At 48.7% G+C, this 17,685-nt stretch overlaps 3 protein-coding genes across 7 annotated transcripts in view; 1 reads left to right on the forward strand and 2 right to left on the reverse strand.

The window, feature by feature from the left end:
• Window positions 1-66: 66 nt before the first annotated feature.
• LOC309343738 (von Willebrand factor C domain-containing protein 2-like) lies at window positions 67-4,542 on the reverse strand. The gene is made up of 3 exons (XM_081865604.1): window positions 4,019-4,542; window positions 1,287-1,416; window positions 67-741 (listed from the first exon to the last, which is right to left on the reverse strand). Exons 1-3 carry the CDS (start codon window positions 4,373-4,375, stop codon window positions 557-559), a joined length of 672 nt encoding a protein of 223 aa, XP_081721730.1. The 5' UTR covers window positions 4,376-4,542; the 3' UTR covers window positions 67-556.
• A 417-nt stretch (window positions 4,543-4,959) lies between these two features.
• Window positions 4,960-15,248, forward strand: CCDC24 (coiled-coil domain containing 24). Of its 3 annotated transcripts, none has more exons than XM_081865564.1 (9): window positions 4,960-5,193; window positions 6,562-6,722; window positions 8,479-8,663; window positions 10,274-10,381; window positions 11,233-11,319; window positions 12,296-12,350; window positions 13,638-13,707; window positions 13,917-14,037; window positions 14,461-15,248. In XM_081865564.1, exons 2-9 carry the CDS (start codon window positions 6,567-6,569, stop codon window positions 14,828-14,830), a joined length of 1,152 nt encoding a protein of 383 aa, XP_081721690.1. In that variant the 5' UTR covers window positions 4,960-5,193; window positions 6,562-6,566; the 3' UTR covers window positions 14,831-15,248. The 3 variants fall into 3 exon arrangements, with proteins under 3 accessions (XP_081721690.1, XP_081721688.1, XP_081721689.1); XM_081865562.1 differs by having other exon boundaries at window positions 4,962-5,193; window positions 6,535-6,722; XM_081865563.1 differs by having other exon boundaries at window positions 5,118-5,219; window positions 6,535-6,722.
• The window catches only part of SLC6A9 (solute carrier family 6 member 9), a 52,699-nt gene continuing 50,212 nt past the window's right edge, over window positions 15,199-17,685 (reverse strand). For all 3 annotated transcript variants that reach the window (XM_081865528.1, XM_081865529.1, XM_081865527.1), the window contains one exon: window positions 15,199-17,601. In XM_081865528.1, coding sequence (XP_081721654.1) covers window positions 17,383-17,601 — 219 coding nt within the window. In that variant the 3' untranslated portion in view covers window positions 15,199-17,382. The remainder of the gene's footprint in view (window positions 17,602-17,685) is intronic.

Here is a 17,685-nt window from a genome sequence, read left to right on the forward strand (position 1 = left end):
CAGGGACTGGGTTTTCTGGCCCAGGAAACTCTGGGCGTAGTTACTCAGCCCAGAAGACGAGAGAACTATTCTACAAGGTTCTTTTATTGATGCTCACACACAGAGAAAAACTGTTAAATAGTAGCAAAAGATGCTATGTTTAGTTGAAGCTGGAGTGGGAATGTGGTGGTGGTTGGTGGGTGATTCCCTAAATCATATGGGGAACCTCTAGCTCTCAAGATGTGGCTAAATTATTCCTAACCATTAGCCACGCTGGCTACAGCTGATGGGAGCTGGGAGTCCAACTATATCTGAATGGCCACAGGTTGCCCACCCATCCTAAATAAAATGGGCTTTCTCATATGAGCTACTCCCCTGTGTAATAACTCTAGACATTGTCAAGGGAAAGGGGGTAGATCTGGAAAGGGGTCTGCGACTGGCAATTGCTTATGTGTATGGTTGAAGGAGTTGGGCCAGGGCTGGGTGTAAGGGCACACTAGGGCTTGTCTGGGTAAGCAGAAGCCTTGCAGGTGCTGAAGAATGGCTGGCCCAGGAATTGTTTGGTGTTTGGAGCAGCTCAGGTGTGATGTGCACCTGTAGCCCGGCATCCCCGTAGCCGCTCACATTTAGCTAAGCGGTTTCCTTCCCAGTAACCGGCGTCCTGGCCATCATGACAGCGGCAACGGGTGCAGGGCCCCACCCATATGCTCTCCCCAGCAGGAATTACATGTTGCTGGCTCCCATCCACGTAGCAGTTGGGCCCTGTGGAGAGACATGTCCATGTATTAGAGTCTGCCATTGTTTGCAGAAGTCTCATCATGACTTTTAGAAGCAGAAATGGCAAGCAGTTTAAGAGTACATGTGTAGGTGGGGGCAACCCAGCCAGATGGGCGGGGTATAAATAATAAAATTATAAATTATTATTACTCCAGCCTTGCACCCCTATCCTCTACCGGGAGCTCACCTAGTGCCTGTTCGTCCACAGGTTCTGTGCTACAGGCTGCTTTTGTACCAGGAGGACATTTTTCATTTTGGGGGGAGCCCCTCTTCTAACACTAGGGCCAAACACCTGCCAAATCCTTCAAGATGAGGTGGGGGCTACCAGGTGTCCCACCATCATTTCTAAGTAGGAGGCTTCCTGTTCAGTTAAGCAACCTTGTGTCTGGTCAGCTTGGCCCAATTCCTCTCACTTCCCTGCTCCAGTAGGACAGGGGCCCTGAACAGCGAGGGAGACAAAGTTCTCTCCCCCTTCTGGACAGCTTGAAGTGGAACACTTGTCCCTTGCTGTGAAGGTGTGTCTTTCTCACCGTCCTCACAGGTGGGGCAGCAGTGGCCCTTCTCGTAGACTGGATTGACACAGGGCGGAGGGGCGCAGTCTGCCACTAGGCAACGAGCGATGCCATCTAGGTCACAGGTACACTGCTCACACTCTGAGGGCTGTGAGAGACAAATATTGGTCAATAGAGCAAGGCAGCTTTACGTGGACAGCACACGGTTATGATGATGATGATGCAGCTCCAGAACTATTTTGCATCAGTGGTGCAGAAGCTTATTCTTTTCTGAGAATTGCATTCCCTTGGGAATCTGTTCAGAATTGCATGCCAGTGGTGTGCTGGTCCAGAGTCAAAGTGGGTAGGGCACCTCGTCTGCTACCCTGTTTCCCTCCCCCTTTTCCTCCTAATGAAATTAGGCTGAGAGAAATAGGTTACCCATCCACCCCACACCACCAGGTTGCAGAATTGACTGGATTTTGCAGTTCCAGAATGAATTAGTCATGTCTTCTGTCTGTAACTTGCAAAAAGAGATGTGTGTATGCAAGCAGGTGGGAAACTCATGCCTCAGATACTTAATTGGATTAGGCTCCTGGCTGCATCTTTGCTTACCTGTATCTGTGCTTTAAGCTTCAGGGGAGGGGGTGATCCCAAAAGAAATATAAGGCCCATCATCTTCCTTTTTTTGTAATGTGTGAAGAAGCATTCCAAACTGAATGCATAGCCATGGCAGTACTGGGATTATACCATCAGATGGCACTATCAATCAAGAATTGATAGATAATGAGGGATGAAAAGCTTCTGTCCCAATCTCCCTTGACTTTGTGTATCTTGTCAGCTCTGGTCAACTCAAGATTACTCTCAAATAATCATGTGGCTGGCCACTGGGAAAATTGACTGGTCATAAGAAAATGTTGAATAGAGAAAACTGTGAGTGAGTGAGAGATTGTCCCCAGTAGCACAGAACCATCAAGGATCCCAATATGTTAAAAAGGCCCATGAATGTGTTTTGGAACCCATTAACCAATCAAGCTCCTCCTTAAAATATCCAGCAAAGGATACTGAAGTCATTTTCAGCACCTCACCTCTCATTGCCTTCTCACTTGCAAAACATGAGGTAATTCTAGCCAAGCCACATGCTTTTGTTCTCTGCCCTAAGGGGAAAGGTCCAAGATTCTACCTTCTGTCAAATTCCCTCCCTCCTGAACTAATAGATTGGTTGTCTGATTTCACACCTTCAGGGTGGGTGATGATAAAGACTGGGCTCCACTGAAGTTCAAGTGGTTGCAAATAAAAACATTGGTCACTTGTTCTAGATCACTCGTCACAATACTTTAAAACAACAAAGCTGGAAGATGGCATCAACATTTAACACCAAAAATCATATCTTAATGATGTAATTGTCCATGATCATCTTTATAACTCCAGGGAAGGAGATTGCACAACTTCACTGGCAAGTTGATATCTTGTTCTTACTACAAACCTGCAGTACAAAGGAAAGTGTTTACCCTTCCTAATTACAGGACTTTTCTCTCTCTAGGTCTACAGCACTTGTCTTGCTTGTAGGCAAATGCAAGATAACCTAGTTCCAGGAGGTGCTGGGAAGCAGCCCTATATTATTGTATCCACCACCCAGATGTTCTGGACCTAGAGCAAAATGGCCATCCCTAGTAAAGAACTGAGAAGCTTTGACTGAGCAAAGTATTTTAGGGCAAGTTAGGCCCCAGCTAAATGGTTCTGGATAATCAAAAGCTTGCTTGCTATTATATGATATTTTGGTTGGCCATAATAAAGTTATTATTTGGGGGGAAATTATGGCTCAATATGGCTTTGCAGAAAGCATTTACTTTCTGTGTACCTTTCAATAGAATTTTGTGTTTGGGTAAATGGGACAGGCCAAGAGATAAGTCATCAAACAGACACACAATAATTTGGTGTTTAGCTAACGGATAATTCACCTAGGAAGAACCCCAATGCCCATTCTTTGACTATATGTAGCAACTGGTCCTTTCTTCATCAATACACTTATTTTTTGCAAACACTCAATTCATGCTATCCAAAGAGGCATGGAGCCCAGGAATGGAGGGCTTTGATCTTCCACCTGCAGCCTCAGGGCCAGAATTTGACTCCCTTCGGCTAGTGCAGGCGTAGTGCCAAAAATACTCCTTTCCGAACCCACCCTCAATTGTCCAAGTCAGCCATGCTAGAGATTGTTTGGTCTGACTCAAGTCCTAAAATAAACTACACACATTTTTGGCAGCAACAGACAATAGCCAGAAGCAAGGTCTGAACAGGTCAATGTCAGGCCTAAGAAATGGATGAAAATGAAATTCAATTAGTCAAAGGATGCTCAGCTAGGTACTACAGCCAATAAAATTGCCTTCTGAATTATTGGTTTTATGGGAACATCTTAAGAGCACCTCCAGCTTCATAGAGCACTTTTGATTTGGTGCTTCTCGCCCACTTTGGAAAAATGCAATTTATTAGTTTTGTTTGTATTTTCTTTTGCTTCAGCCAGTAATGAACAAACTATAAAGACACAGCGTTCCTGCTTCCAGTCTCTTACTCTCCTGCCTAGGCCTCCCTTTCAGAACAAGATTTAAGAAACAGAAGGGACTGCTTGAGATTCTTTTTCAGGAGCGTTCGCTTTTTCTCCTGCTTTTGAATATCCTCACTTTGCCCATCCATCACCTATTCATCCCTGCCCACCTCACTCTAGATTCCTTCTCATGCCACCCCTTTGCCTAATTCTCCCTTGAATGCCTTACCTGGAAATGCTGCCCCAGCTCATACACTTGTCCACGGTGCTCACAGCCAACCCTTTCGCAGCGTGGGCAGCAGTCGCTGGGGTAGTGGCTGACGTGAATGCAGGCAGGTGGCAGAGCGGTGCAGTCCGTGCGGGCGCAGGCGGGCCCCTCCGCTGTGCACTCGCACTGGGTGCAGTGGTCACTGTCCAGGAAATACCACTCCCCAACATAGTACAGGCTCCCGTTGGCATCGCACGTGGTCACTGGCCCTGCCAGTCCTGGGATGGGCACCAGAGTCAGCAGCAGCAGCAGCAGCGCTAAGCTCAGCTGTGCCAACGGAAAGGGCATCGCTGAACTCGAGGGACAGATGCCGGGCATGGGAGTTGGCGAGAGGGAGGAGCAGAGCAGCAGCAGCAGCAGTAGGGAAGCGAAGCGGAGGAGAGCTGGCGGGGAAAGTGGGCATCCAGTCCGCTCCAATGCCGCCCGCGGGGTTGCCTGCTGAAGCTGCGGCTAAGAACCGCCCTGGCGTGCCTCGGCCTTTGTGCAGCCGCCGCCCGGCCCGGTCCGCCCCTTCTTGCAACCCGAGCCCGCCCAGGGGCACAACACCCCCTCCCCAACCGAGCGGGCGGGACCGGGGCGGTGGGAGGGACCTGGCCCCCTATCTGCACCTCAGGAAAAGCCTGCTAAGAAAAGTCCACTGTGCTCCCTCTCCTAACCCCTCGAACACTCATCCGGGCAGCGAATGCTGCGTCTCCCCAGTTCCCAGTCTCCGCGGCCTCCAAAACACGCGCGGCGCTGGATCTCTCCCCCCCCCCCCATTCCTAGGAACATTAATGGGCAAAGAAAGAAGTTTCTCAATACTGTACTGTTGCCAAAGCGTAAAGCCAGTGGGACCCCTTCCGGATGAAAACTGGCCGACGTGTGGCTGCTCTTTACCTCCGATTGCTTGGGTGCAAGCGCGGGCGCACCAAGAGCTTCAACGCACACGCTTCCTTCCCCCGGGACCCCCGTCTCCACGCTCGACCGACATCCTGTCTGCCTCGTGGGCACGGCTCCTTTAAGAGGCGAGACTTCAGAGGAACGCGGCGGGGCGTTTCCATGGAGACGGCGAGTTTATATTCCAGAGAGTTAGAGGTTGGAGGGGGCTCGGATAGGGCAAGACGCCTGGCCCTCTGCCCCTCCGCCCGGTGTCGCAGGTGAGGGCTACCGCAGAGTTATGTCCGTGAGTCCGTAGTGAGTGAGGAAGTGTGGGGAGAGTAAAAGGTCTGGGGCGGAAGTGGGCTCGGGGGGCCGAGACGTAGGTGAGTTAAGCACTGGGGAGCAACTATGGGGAGGGATAATGGGCAATAGGTTACATTTGGGGCTATAAACAACTACCTGACATTCAGAAGACATCTGAAGGCAGTCCTGTTCAGGGAAGTTTTTAATGTGTGACATTTTAATGTATTTTTAATCTTTGTTGGAAGCCGCCCAGAGTGGCTGGGGAAACCCAGCAAGATGGGCGGGGTACAAATAAATAATAATAATAATAATAATAATAATAATAATAATAATAATAACAACGATTAACGGGAATTAGTATGACTCTCGAGGTTAATGTGAAGGGATGAGTTTGGTATATGGAGAGCAAGAAAAATTATATGCTCTTATACTCTGGTGGCCCACGTGGGAGAAAGGTGAGTGCAAGTAACATGATTTGTAGACAGTAGTGCAACTCAGGGGGAAAGTACAGAGCACCACAAAAATGGGGTGCCTCAAATGGCCATCTAGAGAGTGTCAGGTGATGGAGTCAGGAACAAACGACCTGTGGCAGCACCTGGGCTGTCATGGGCATGTTGTGGTCTATTGGCACTGATGGTAGTCACAGCGGCATCCTTGTTTTCTACAACAGTTTTAGTCAGAGGGTGGTTAGCCAGACATGTACATGGCACTCAATTCTATTTTTTACTTTTATTTTCATCCTTGGTGCCCCCCCCCCAATAAACGTGTCTAACATCAGGGCAGCAGAAGCAAATTCCATTGTATTCCTGTAATGCTAGTGCTATGACTTAAGTGAGTTTAGAATGTGAAACTGTACATGCTCAGAGTATTTCACAACCATTTATCTATTGTGCTAATGTATCAGGAATGTAGGAGCAGTTATAAAACATGGGAATGGCTTAACTGACAACTGACAAATGTAATATGTGTGGCTGTCTAATGGGAGAGGTGTGTAAAACCATGGATGTGGCCAGGATTTTAGTTGGGGAGGGACAAAGTTGTTGAGCTTTTCTTGGGAAATCATGGGTGAAAATACATCATAAATAGGACATTGCGGGGGGCCAGGCTTCTGTTGGGGGGGCCAGAACCTCAGATAATTGAATACTTTCAATGGTTTTCAATATTTGTGAATCTTGGGAGGACAGCAGCCCATGTGCAAAAGCATTAAGTTCAGTGTCTAAAATTACCTAGGTGCACCATTGCATGTTGCACCAAGTAGTTGTGATGTGGAGCTTCTACTCACTGTCTCATTGGCACAATCTTTTTTTCCTTTAAAGCCTCATTTATCGTGGAATCGGATACAGCACCCATGTTGCCCTTGACTGGTGCATCTGGGGAATCCCTGCAGTCCGTACCATCACTCTGGACAATGGTAGAGGAACAATTAGCACCCAGTGAGAGGCTTGAGGCGAAAGCTATCTTGGGTCATGGCCTTGTGGAACGGAGCTTGGAACTTCATGCTGAGGTTAAGTACCAAAATACTGGATCTCCTATTCAAAATGATTCACAAAAGAGCAGAACAAATAAACCACCTCTCTTACTACACAATTTAGAAGTGGCTGGTGAGTGGTGACAAAGGGATATCTGAATAAAGCATCAAATCTAGAGGCAGCACTAATTTTGTAAGGGGATTTGACTGATGAAAGGGTCCGCCTTTCATGTCTATAGATTGAGTGGAGTGGACAGTGCTAAAATTGAGTGGAGCTAAGGGAGGGCTTATAAATTGTATTAAGCCCCCTTCCACTGAGCAATGGCCACTAGTTTTGGCATACATGCATTTTCATATAGAGTAGCATTCATGTGTATGATAATCTTGTATGGAGAAAACCTCTGGTTTGCCACTTACATCTGCTTTGAGTGCTGTTTAATTTAAGTGAAAGGAAAGCATATCTGAGAAGGCAAGTCAAGGAGGGGATAAAATATTGCAACCACCCCCTCCCTATTTGACAAGGTCCCCATTTGCCAGCTCCCAGCTCAGCTGGTTCCTAATGCTTGGCCAGAGCCCCTAATCCATGCTATTCCAGGCCCTTTGTTCTCCTCCAGCCATTCATGCCCTTTCTTTATTCAGCATGGTCCTGACTGCAGCTGAGAAGAACAGTAAACATCCCAGAGGCTTTTCACATGGTAATTGCCTTACCTCCTCCTGAAACCAGAAGAGCAAGCACAGCACACCCTGACAAGATGGCACCTTTTTCACTCTAGCAGTTCTTCATGTTAGAGCTTTGCTTGAGATCCAGCCCCCCATTGTGATTAGTGACCCCTCCCCAGCCTTTATGGGGTCTCTCACCTCGCTGTCTATTACCTCTTCATCACAAGCCTGATAAATGTAGCCCAGGTACTGCCTGTCTCCCTGCTGTGTTCTTGCATGTGTCTCCGCTCCCCTCCCCAATTGGATATCTGAGAGGCCGCCCAGGGAAGCAGCTGTACCATAACGTTCCTCTTGTGGATGTGTGGGGCCAGAAAGGGAGTTCTGGCGCTCGCCTGCCTTACAAATATCCTGCAGATATTTTTGCGGCATGACCTTGACTTTCCTCATGGGGGGAGGGAGAGAATGATTGTGGGTGGGCTGTCTGCAGCTTTGCACCTTTTATGGAGTGTACAGACAGCAACAAAGTAGTGCCCTCTTGCCAGCTACATTGGAATGACAGTGTCCTGGCTGGTGTTCTTATCTTCTGCAGGCAACTTTGCCCACTTTCTGCAAAAGAGTTGTGTTTTTTTAAACCTAAAAACTTCACTCTTAATCCTAAAATACACTTCACATAAACTAATAGCCTCATAGTCTGTTCCCAGTCTTTGGGGAGATGCAACGTTTTACTGAATTCAGTGTGCTCTCACACACATTTATCACATTTGAGGCATCTTTTATTCCCTTGATGCATGACATACTTCCAAAAAGTTGTCAGTTCCCTGACTGTGGCCTTTATGAAATGTAATTGTCTACCATCAGGTGAGTAATTAACCCATGGCTAGGTATTGGTTTTCTTTTCTTGCAGGCAGGCACCTGGCTTGATTTCCAGGTGTGCAGAATAGCAGTACTGGGAATGGGAGTGCAACTTGTATTTTTAGGTTGTGTCAGTGCTTCATCATTTGGGGAGGTGGAGGGTGGGGGAAAGATTACTTTGAGAAAATTACTGCAGTTTGTGTCAATGTGCACATGTGTGAATTTCTGCATGTGGCAATGCACTGTCCCTAATGCAGTCCAACCCCTTTCCTATTTACAGGTGCGGACACTGTTGGAATTACATCAGGAGTTGCAGTCAGGCCGCCTTGGAGTGGAGCAAAGCCCACTGCAAGCAGATGACAGCTGGGCCTTGCTGGCAGCTCCCCCCAACCTCAAGGAGCTGGTGAGGGAGGAGATCCGCCTTCTTCTAATTGGCCTACAGCAGAAGGCATCGCAGGAGGGCAGGTACTGGAGATTGGAAGAGAAGGGACTTGAGAGAATTAAGGGCTGAGTTGAGGGGGAGCAGGTAGTAGGGATAGAAGAAAAGCAAGCAGAATATCTTAGGACCTGGAGCCTATTTGATATAAAAATGAGCCCATTAGTTTCCAACTGATGTGGCTGGTGGTATTTATGTGTGCGGAATGGGTGAGTTTTATATCATCTTTTGGCCAAAGCAGTCTAGATTGAGGAAGCCATAACTATTTGTTATGAGAGGCTTAGAGTTTCATGGGACAAATCAGTTAGGAGGCTAGACAATAACCTGAATGTCTCTCTTAACAAGAACAGGATGAGGGAAACCTCTGATTCCACGCAGATATAAATAAGTCCAGTGCCACCTAGTGACTAAACTATATATTTACACTATTGACACAGTATTCTTTCTCCCTTTGTCTTCTAAGGGTGACTGTTCCAGAAATGCTTACTAGGAAATATCAGCTCCAATGCAATTTAATTGGCAGTTCCAGTATAGTTTCAACATGATTGCCGCTCGGATGGCCAATGTCCAGCAAAAATAACCTGTACCAAACATATGTTTGCACCACACACCTCCATCTGTAACTTGCGCTCCCATTCAAGTGCAGCTTGTCAGTTTGTGTGTCTCTCTAGTCTTTTTTATCTGTAGAATTAATTCCAGCCTTACATTCCCATTCTTTGGGTCTCAATCATATAACCTTTGTCATTCCCACTTAGCTCCCTTACATCATGCAGGAATTGCATTGCTGAGCGCCTCTATCAAGAATGCCAGTCCTGCTAGTGCGTTTGTTTTTTATGGTGTGTTCAGTCCATAGCCTGAGGCTGGGATTATGTTCCACCTCCAAGTTCAAAGTGAGCATTCATCCAAGTGAGCACTGGGATCAGCACCTGCTGGAACCCTTGCCTGAGGATTTGCTCCCTGCCTTAGCCCTGTGTAACCAATGAATAGCTCAGTGAAGGCACGGATTAGAACAGGCTGGCTAGTAAGGGATGAGCTCTCAAACTCCTCATGCTGGAGTTGTTTGTACCATGTTGCCATATCGGAGAATCCCTTCACACCCTTTAAACCTTTCTACTATCTCTCAGTCACAACCTGAAATTCTGCATTTGTTACTTACTTTCAAATAGCTCCCCTCTTGTTGAATTGACATGAGCACAGGCCATGGCTCCCTTTGTTCTGCCTAGAACTGGGTGGTCCAATAAATGGCCTGAGGGCTGCATGTAGCCCTCAAGGCCTGTTTTGTTGGCACGGGGCAACATTTGACACCCTCCCCAGCCCTCATGCTGCCTTCCCAAAGCCAGATAAGCAAGGCACTAGGCTTAGCGAAGGAGGTGTAAAGGATCTGGCAGGGTCTTAAAGGCCTCCTGTCTCCTACCCAAAGGTTCTGTGTCAAACTACTTTTGTGGTCTACCTTGGTATGGAAAATTGGACCTCATTGGGCTCTTTAGTCCAGCTTGTTTTTTCTTTTAGGCTTCTATTCATTCCAGCTACTGGGTGGTTTTGTGACCCAGCACTGCCACCAACTGGTCTTCTCTTGTCCTTGTCAGCCCAAAGACTGGGGATGAACAAGACTTATAGTTGTATGTTTTCTGCTTCACAGGAACCAAGATTGTGCCATCGCTAAATACAGCCCTCATGTGGTCACCTTTGCACTGAAGGCAAATGCTGGCAATAGTCAGTCTTCATCTGGGAGCAGTGCCCTAATCAGGTAAGACTGAAGGAAGCTGCAGCCTCCACACAATGAGCTTCTGGGCTGTGACTTGTTCTTACCCGGAACACCATGAACTGTATCATCACAGGAGGTCTCAGAATCCAGGACTGATTTTGTCTGTAGGAAGCCCAACACCACAGAGTGCCATATGCCATAGACTTAGAAACCTAGCAGCGATAGGTTCTTTTTGCATCTTGATTTCTGGAGAGTCAATTTCCCTTCTTTTTTGTTCTATGAATTTAAGGAGTTTTTTTGGCTCCTGTTTGTTTGTAGTGTGATGACAAGGTTGAAATGTCTTGTTTTAATTTACCAATTTTTGAGGAAGTTTGTTTTTTAAGGGATGTCCTCTCCTTTATGTAAGCTCCTCTGATGACCACTTTCATTGTGTCCCAGAGAAGGGGGATTGCAATGTCGTCTACATCGTTGTCCTTAAAGTAGTTTTGGAGAGTTTTCAAGAGACTCTCTAGGTAGTTTGTTTGTGGTTAGGATGGGGCTGAAGGACCATGATTGGGTAGTTTATGCTTCCTCTCCTGTTAGGAGGGTTGCTTCTACTGGGGCATGGTCTGTGATTTTAATGTTCTGTGTCTGAGTCCTAAGAAGCATGCTAGTTCGGTTTGATGAATCCCTGTCCTGTGACAGCCATACAGAGAGGATGGGAGTACAACTCATTGAAAGAGACTAGGGGTCCTGGAAAGAAAATGACTGACATCCCCAACCAAATTCTGTTACCTGATCCTTGTGCCAGTGTCCCATTCAAGCTTTGTTTAGTGCAGGAATGCCCAGTTGCAGGCATCAAGCCCGTCTGGTCACAGGAAAATGCAAGTCTCACCCAATTTCTGTTTCCTTAGGCCATTATTCTCCAGAACCGCTAATCTGGAATCCTTCTGTAATAAACTGAATATTGCCCATATCAGTGAGGTAGCCTCTCAACTTCGGTAAGTTTTTGCTCTTTTAGGTTTTTTACTTGCACAAATATTGTAAGAGGGAAGAAGGCACAAGAGGGTTACAGGTATCCGTTGCAGGTGTCTGGAAGGCAGATATAACAGAAGACCTTGTGTCTGAGAACAGTAAACTCACTGCAGAGACAGAAGGGAAGCTGGGGATGGCATTGTGTGAAAATGTGTGCAGATGGACCCAAGCAGCTTGTATTCTACCTTCTAACTCTCCCCATCAGCTGTCTCCCAGTCTGGCCTATACCACAATCATGAAGACAAGGAGGGGCAAGAGTCTCTTTCCAAACTTCCTCTGGGTACAGATATAGTTTCTATGGCACATTTTGCTCTGTGTAATTGCAAGGAGTGAAGCAGATGAAACAACAGTTGTGACAGAACTTGGTGGGAAGGGCATAGCATAAAAAGGTGGGAACCTCAAGAGAAGGTCAAGAAGCAACACAGGAGTGTGGTGTCTAAGCCATACATAGTCTTGGCTCCCAGTGCAATCTCCAGTGGGGAACACACAAAGGGCTTTGTAAAGATTCTTCCATCTTGTGCCACTGGGCATCCTACATATTCCAGGCAGTATGGCGTTATTGAAGGGAGCTTGCTCAAGTCCACCCCAAGAAATGCCAGAAAGTGTTCACCAGCCAGGAACTTGGGGAACTCTGAACAAGGAGAACAGCAGAGTACAAAACAAGGTTTAGAAACACTGTCGGCATTAGAGATACTTGTGCCTAGTTACGAACTGCTTCAAAGTAGTGTGGTTTTCTCATCCCTAGCAACATGAGCTGCCATTGCAAGCAGATGGTGGCTATCCTCACATCTAACTTTCATTTGAATTGCCAGCCCCTACATTGGGAACGTAAACAAAAAGTGAGGAAGATGTGGAGACACCAAGTCTGCAATGCTGGCAATTGCTTTCTGTCCCAAATGTATCACCTCCTTTGGGTCTCACTGGCTGTACTATTTTTTCTAGAACCTTGCTAGAGGATGAGTGCTGTGATCTGGAAAGATACATCCCCTATTTACAGGTAAGGGCTGAACCTTTCTCATCTCAAGGAGGGTCTCTAGAGTTCCTCATAAGCAGTGTTTCTCCCATGCACTTCCAAGCATCTGCTTCAAGTTTTGGTCAATAGGTCTGTGAGACTGGTTTTTGTTGCAGCTTGGGTGGAGCATCTGCGGCAACATTTCCTCAGCCCTTCTAGACTATTGTGTAAGAACAGAGGCAAGGCTCTGTGGGATCTGACCAAAGCCCCATCTAGTCTAGCACCCTGTTCTCACAGATGCTTATAGTAAATTTGCATGCAGGATATCCCCACGGCAAGTCATCTAAGTTGGCACCCATCCCTATATCTCATGGGGGCAACTTCCATAGTTACTTTTGTTTGTCCTGAATGTTGCAACCATCTTCTTCATTGGATGGACCCAAGTTCTAGTATTACCGCTCTCATGTCTTCTCTCCTGCCCACGTACATAGGAGCTTGGTCTCAGAGCTGTACCTACAAAGCTGTTCCCATGGCTATGGCAGCCTGGGTTAGAACAGAGTGTGGGCAGGCCTAGGGTCAGAACTCTTGAGAGGAGTGACAAGGGTGTTTGGCTTCCATACCAGTTCTACAACTGCCCAAATAGCTAGCTTTTTTGTTTCCTTCCCAAATCTGGGGGACAGGGAGGGGCTGAGGAGTGAGTGGCAGGAAAACTGTTATGATGATTTGGATGTGAAAACACCATTACATTGGGCTGCAGGACTGCTGCAAGAGTACTTCCTGTCACCAGTGTCTGATGATGATGATTATTTATTAAAAAACACACCTTTGCAGCAGTACACCCATAGTGCTGAGAGCTGCCAAGTTATGAAATCACAGTGACTTGTGACTGTGGAATCAGGGTCAAAAGAATTGTAGAACTGCAGTTGGAATGATCATCTAATCCCAATGAATCTGCTCCAACCTCCAACAATGTAGGCTACGCACTGCTAGAGCATCCCTGAGAAGTGGCCATTTAGCCTCTGCTTAAAAACCTCTAACAAATGAGAGCCTATTAAGTCAGCCCACTAAGTTTCTATTTTCCAGAAGAATATGAAAAGAGCATCATCAGCTGAAGGGACTGGATATGCTGGTGCCTCTCCATTAGCTTTCTGCAGCAACTGGGGCAACTAGAAGGCTGGGAGGAAAAGTAAAGTATTTAATACGGGAAGACATTCCAACACGAGGAAAACTTGTAAGCAGAGACATGTACATCTTTAAGAGAAATGGTATAGTTAAAGGAGCAGCTTCTTTCTTCTGTGTTGTGTTTCCTATAGCATTTTTTATGTTCCACAGTGCCAACTGGAAGAGGCGCATCACCATGTTACAGAGCTGCTAGAGGCAACACATGAGCCCACCATGGCTGGTATGCAGAACCCGAGTCTCGGATAAGGCCAGGCTGGGAATTGGGGAAGGGATGCAGCATCATGGTGCCTATACACATCATCTTTAGGCAGGTGTTGCCAAGGAGTGGCGTTTGCAGTGGGGCATGGTCTCTTTGTGAGTGCCAGCCCCAATGCTCTTCATGATTGTTGCTTCCCCCAACCCCCATGAAACAGGGTCTTCTTTCCACAGAATTACAAGAGGAGAAGCGCGCCATGGAACGGGATTTGCAGCTAAGCCAGCCTAAGCCAGGCACCAGCCCTTCCCTGATGTCGAAACATCTTGGGAGTAGCAGCTACCAGCCGCAATTCAGGTGAGCCTGCAGGCACCAAAGCTATGATACCATGAAACTGCATAATATTATAACTGAGGGGTAGCTGTCAAACTGGCGCCTGCAGCAGAGAGGTCCAAGCATAGTTCAGGGTTGGTTTATTATTCTATGGCAGGGGTCACCATGCAGTGCCCTCCAAGTGGGGCTGTTGGGAGTCTAACATCTAGAGGGGGCATCTTGTTGGCTCTTTGTGCTGTATGGTCTCTAGCATACCTGCCATATTTTAAGTAAAAATTCTGGAGTTTGTTCTGTGCAGGACCCATTAGTTCTGCTGTAGTGACTAAGGCTCTTCTGTCCTTGATGCTTTACATAGAAAGATGCTTGGGCAACAACACCTGCTTCTTGGTAACCCCTTCCTTTCCTTTCCTTTCCTTTCCTTTCCTTTCCTTTCCTTTCCTTTCGCAGTGGCTTAAGAGGCTCGGCAAAAGGACCAAGCTTTGGAGAGATCAGTCCGGCTTCTTCACCAGCTCTCAGAGACCAGACTTCTCCTTTATGCTATCAGGCACTACCCCGGCGGGGCCACTCAGCACGAGGGTCCTATGGATGGCCGCAGCGAGATGGTGAGGAACCCAACCATGCCAGGAAGGACAATGATGTTCTGTTGCCCAGACCTGTGCTGTCAGTGCCTCTGAAAGGGGGCAGGATTGCTTCAGCCTGCGGGCTGGCAGTAGCAGGGTTGGACCATGTCTTCCACCCCATGCCTCCTACAGAGCCATGCCCAGTGCCCCGCTTCTGCCCTCGCACTCGGCTGCTGCGATGCAAAGGACCCAGCTAGGGAATGGAGAGTTGCCGCCTTCCCTTAAGTACCCTATTTCCCGCTCCCATGCTGCAGAGTCTTCAAGGGACCTAGCCCTGCAGCATCCTGTGCCTCAAGAGTTGCTGCGGTTGCCTTTTGCTCATCCTTGTGAACAGGGTCAATGGGATTCCAGGGAAAGCGAAAAGGCAAAGAAATGCATACACACAACTTCCCCCAACCCATGAATGCAGATAAACTACTTGCAAGTGGGACCCATGCCAGTGAGATGCTTCTTCTCCTTCTTGTCCACAACACAGGACAGTGGGCCTTGTGGCAGTGAGGCTGTGAACCCAACCCCACACCTTCCCCATTCCTCCACGCACACCAAAGAACTGTACCACCCAAGGTTCAGGAATATAAATTTCATTAAAATCTATCAGACTTTAAAAATCTACAACTGGAAGAGTCACAGTATGGGAGACGCGTCACAATTATTGCTATGAACAATGAGGCGGCAATGCTAGCTGCCGCCTTCGACACAGGAGGAAAGGACAGACACGGAACCATGCATTAAATAGTGCAGCCTCGGCGCAGAGGAGGGAAGGTCTGGGGGCTTGCGGCTTAGGGCAAATGTACCATCATGGCATGGAGCCATCTGTCCCCCCTCTCCCTCTTAACTGCTCACGATGCAGACGTTTGGCACTTGAACGCTGGCTGCTATGCCCATGCCACCGGCTGGAGCAGGTACCACGTGGGTAGGAGCCAGGTGTGCCCTTGCTGTTGGCACCATGGCTACACCGCAGCAATCGTGCACGGCTGGGAGCTGAGGGGTGCCCCCCGACATGCACTGTTTGGCATTGGTTAAGTGAATTGGCATCGGGGTACAAGACAGGATTGTGGCTGCCGGGGTCTCCTGTCTCCTCCACCCAGGCGTTTCTAGGGGGTAAAGTGCAGGCGGCAACACTGACATGGAAACACGGGACGGTGAGGCCGGAAGACGGAACCATTAGTACCTCCTACCCATCTGAGGCAGCACAGGCCCTGCTTTGTGTTAGGGAGAAAAGCCTTGGAGCTGGAGGCGGGGCTGGTGCCTATGGCCAACTTCTCCAAAGCTTCACCATGAAGCTAGCAGCTTCTGCCCCCACCACTAGTGGAGAAGTGGGCCACATGGAACCCAGGCCTGGCCAGGATAGCCTTTAGGGAAGCTTGTGCTTTTGCTCTGTGTGTGTGTGTGTGTGTGTGTGTCTTTCCCACCTGCAATGGTGTGGGCAGGACTTGGCACATCATCTGCTCTTAGCACCATGGTTGGCTCTGTCCCTTTCCCTGTAGGATAGGGCAGAGCTAGGTCCCAATGGTCTCTTACCTTTGTGGAGACCCCATTCAAATTAATTTATTCCCTTTAGGGGAAGAGTGTAGAAAAGTGCTTCAGAATAACAGGCTTGGGGGAGCATCCAGAAGATGCTGTCTAGACCAGGAATGCACACCTGGGCAAAATCTGTCCAGTGGGCTGCATGTGCTGCCCAGAGTCTGTGGCACTGCCCAAGATGTCTATCATGGTAATACGGTGCATCCAGCCTCTCAGCTGTCGCTTTTTCTATTTGTGAGAGATGCTGTTTGCTTATGTTTCACTCTGCAGGTGTGCGATTCTGGATTGTGTGCAAATAAGGCTCAATATTAAGATCAGGAGGGAGACAAGTGCATATTTTTGTTCATGGAGTTGTGATCCTCCCATGCTCTTGCAACCCAATTAAAGAGAGCTCTCCTGCCCCCTACCCACCCACCCCAATCATTAACCTGCCAAATTCAATACCTAGTTTCTAGCAGGAACGTTTCTTATCATGGGAGGCCATGGCGAGAAGTGCAAATTGGTAAGTGCTGGGGAAGCTAGCTTTCCTTTCCTAGGTGGGGAAGCTGGGAAGGTCTGTGCAGTGGTTGGGGGGGGGGAGGTGCAGTCTTAAGTGCATCTCTGGAAAAGCCCTCGCAGGGGCAACAGCCTAGCTGAAGGCTGCCTAGCCTGTGGCCAAGCGATGCCTAGAATGTCAGGACTAACATTTACAATTAAAACCAACCCTCTTGCCCTCCCCCTCCCCCCACCCCAACCCCCCATTTGCTTATCTGTGGGGCCAGTCCCCAGGGCCCTGATCCAGGGCAGTATGGGGCATACCACCCCCATTAGATACCAGACCCCCTGGGCCCAGGTGCAGCTGCCAGAATCCACCCCCAAAGGGGTTGCTGAGCCAGCGAGGCTCCCACCGACCCTCCTCCTGGTGCCCTTTCCCAAGGCACCCCCAACGGTTCAGCCAGTGCACACCCTCCCCACCCCTGACCCTGGTCCTGGTTGCGAATTGGGGCCATCCGAACGTGACTGTAAACATGAGGGTTACAAGATGGCACGGGGGCACTAATGAGGTGGGTGGGGTTGGAACTCACAGCCCCTCCCCCAGAGTCCGGCGCAGCCCGGGAGCCAGGGCTCCCCCACCCAGTGGGGGGGCGCTGTCATATATCTGAGCAGAGTAGGGTTTGGAGAACCAGGGCAGGTGGGAGAGGGGAGGTGCAAGGAGGGCTCCCTGCCCTGCCTCCCAGGCTCATGTTCAGATCTTGGAGTCCTGGCTGTGGGTAGAGCCGTTGGTTCCCACGGTGATGGCAACAGCCACGCCAGCCTCGTCGCTCTTGGGCTTCTCGGGGTTCAGCAGCTGCACCTCCAGCTGGGACTCCGTGGAGGAGCTGAGTACTGGCGCATAGCGGCCTTTCCGGTGCTCCATAAGGGCTGGGCCCCACTCGCGGCTGGGACGGGTAGCGTTTTTCAAACGCTGCAGGGAGACAGGAGGCAAGGGAGCGGGTTAGTGGTTTCAAAGCCCTTGGCCATTGGGATCCAAGGCAGGGGGCGCTTGGCT

This window comes from Podarcis erhardii (assembly GCF_964252035.2).
Source record: "Podarcis erhardii genome assembly, chromosome: 6".
NCBI classification, from domain to species: Eukaryota; Metazoa; Chordata; class Lepidosauria; order Squamata; family Lacertidae; genus Podarcis; species Podarcis erhardii.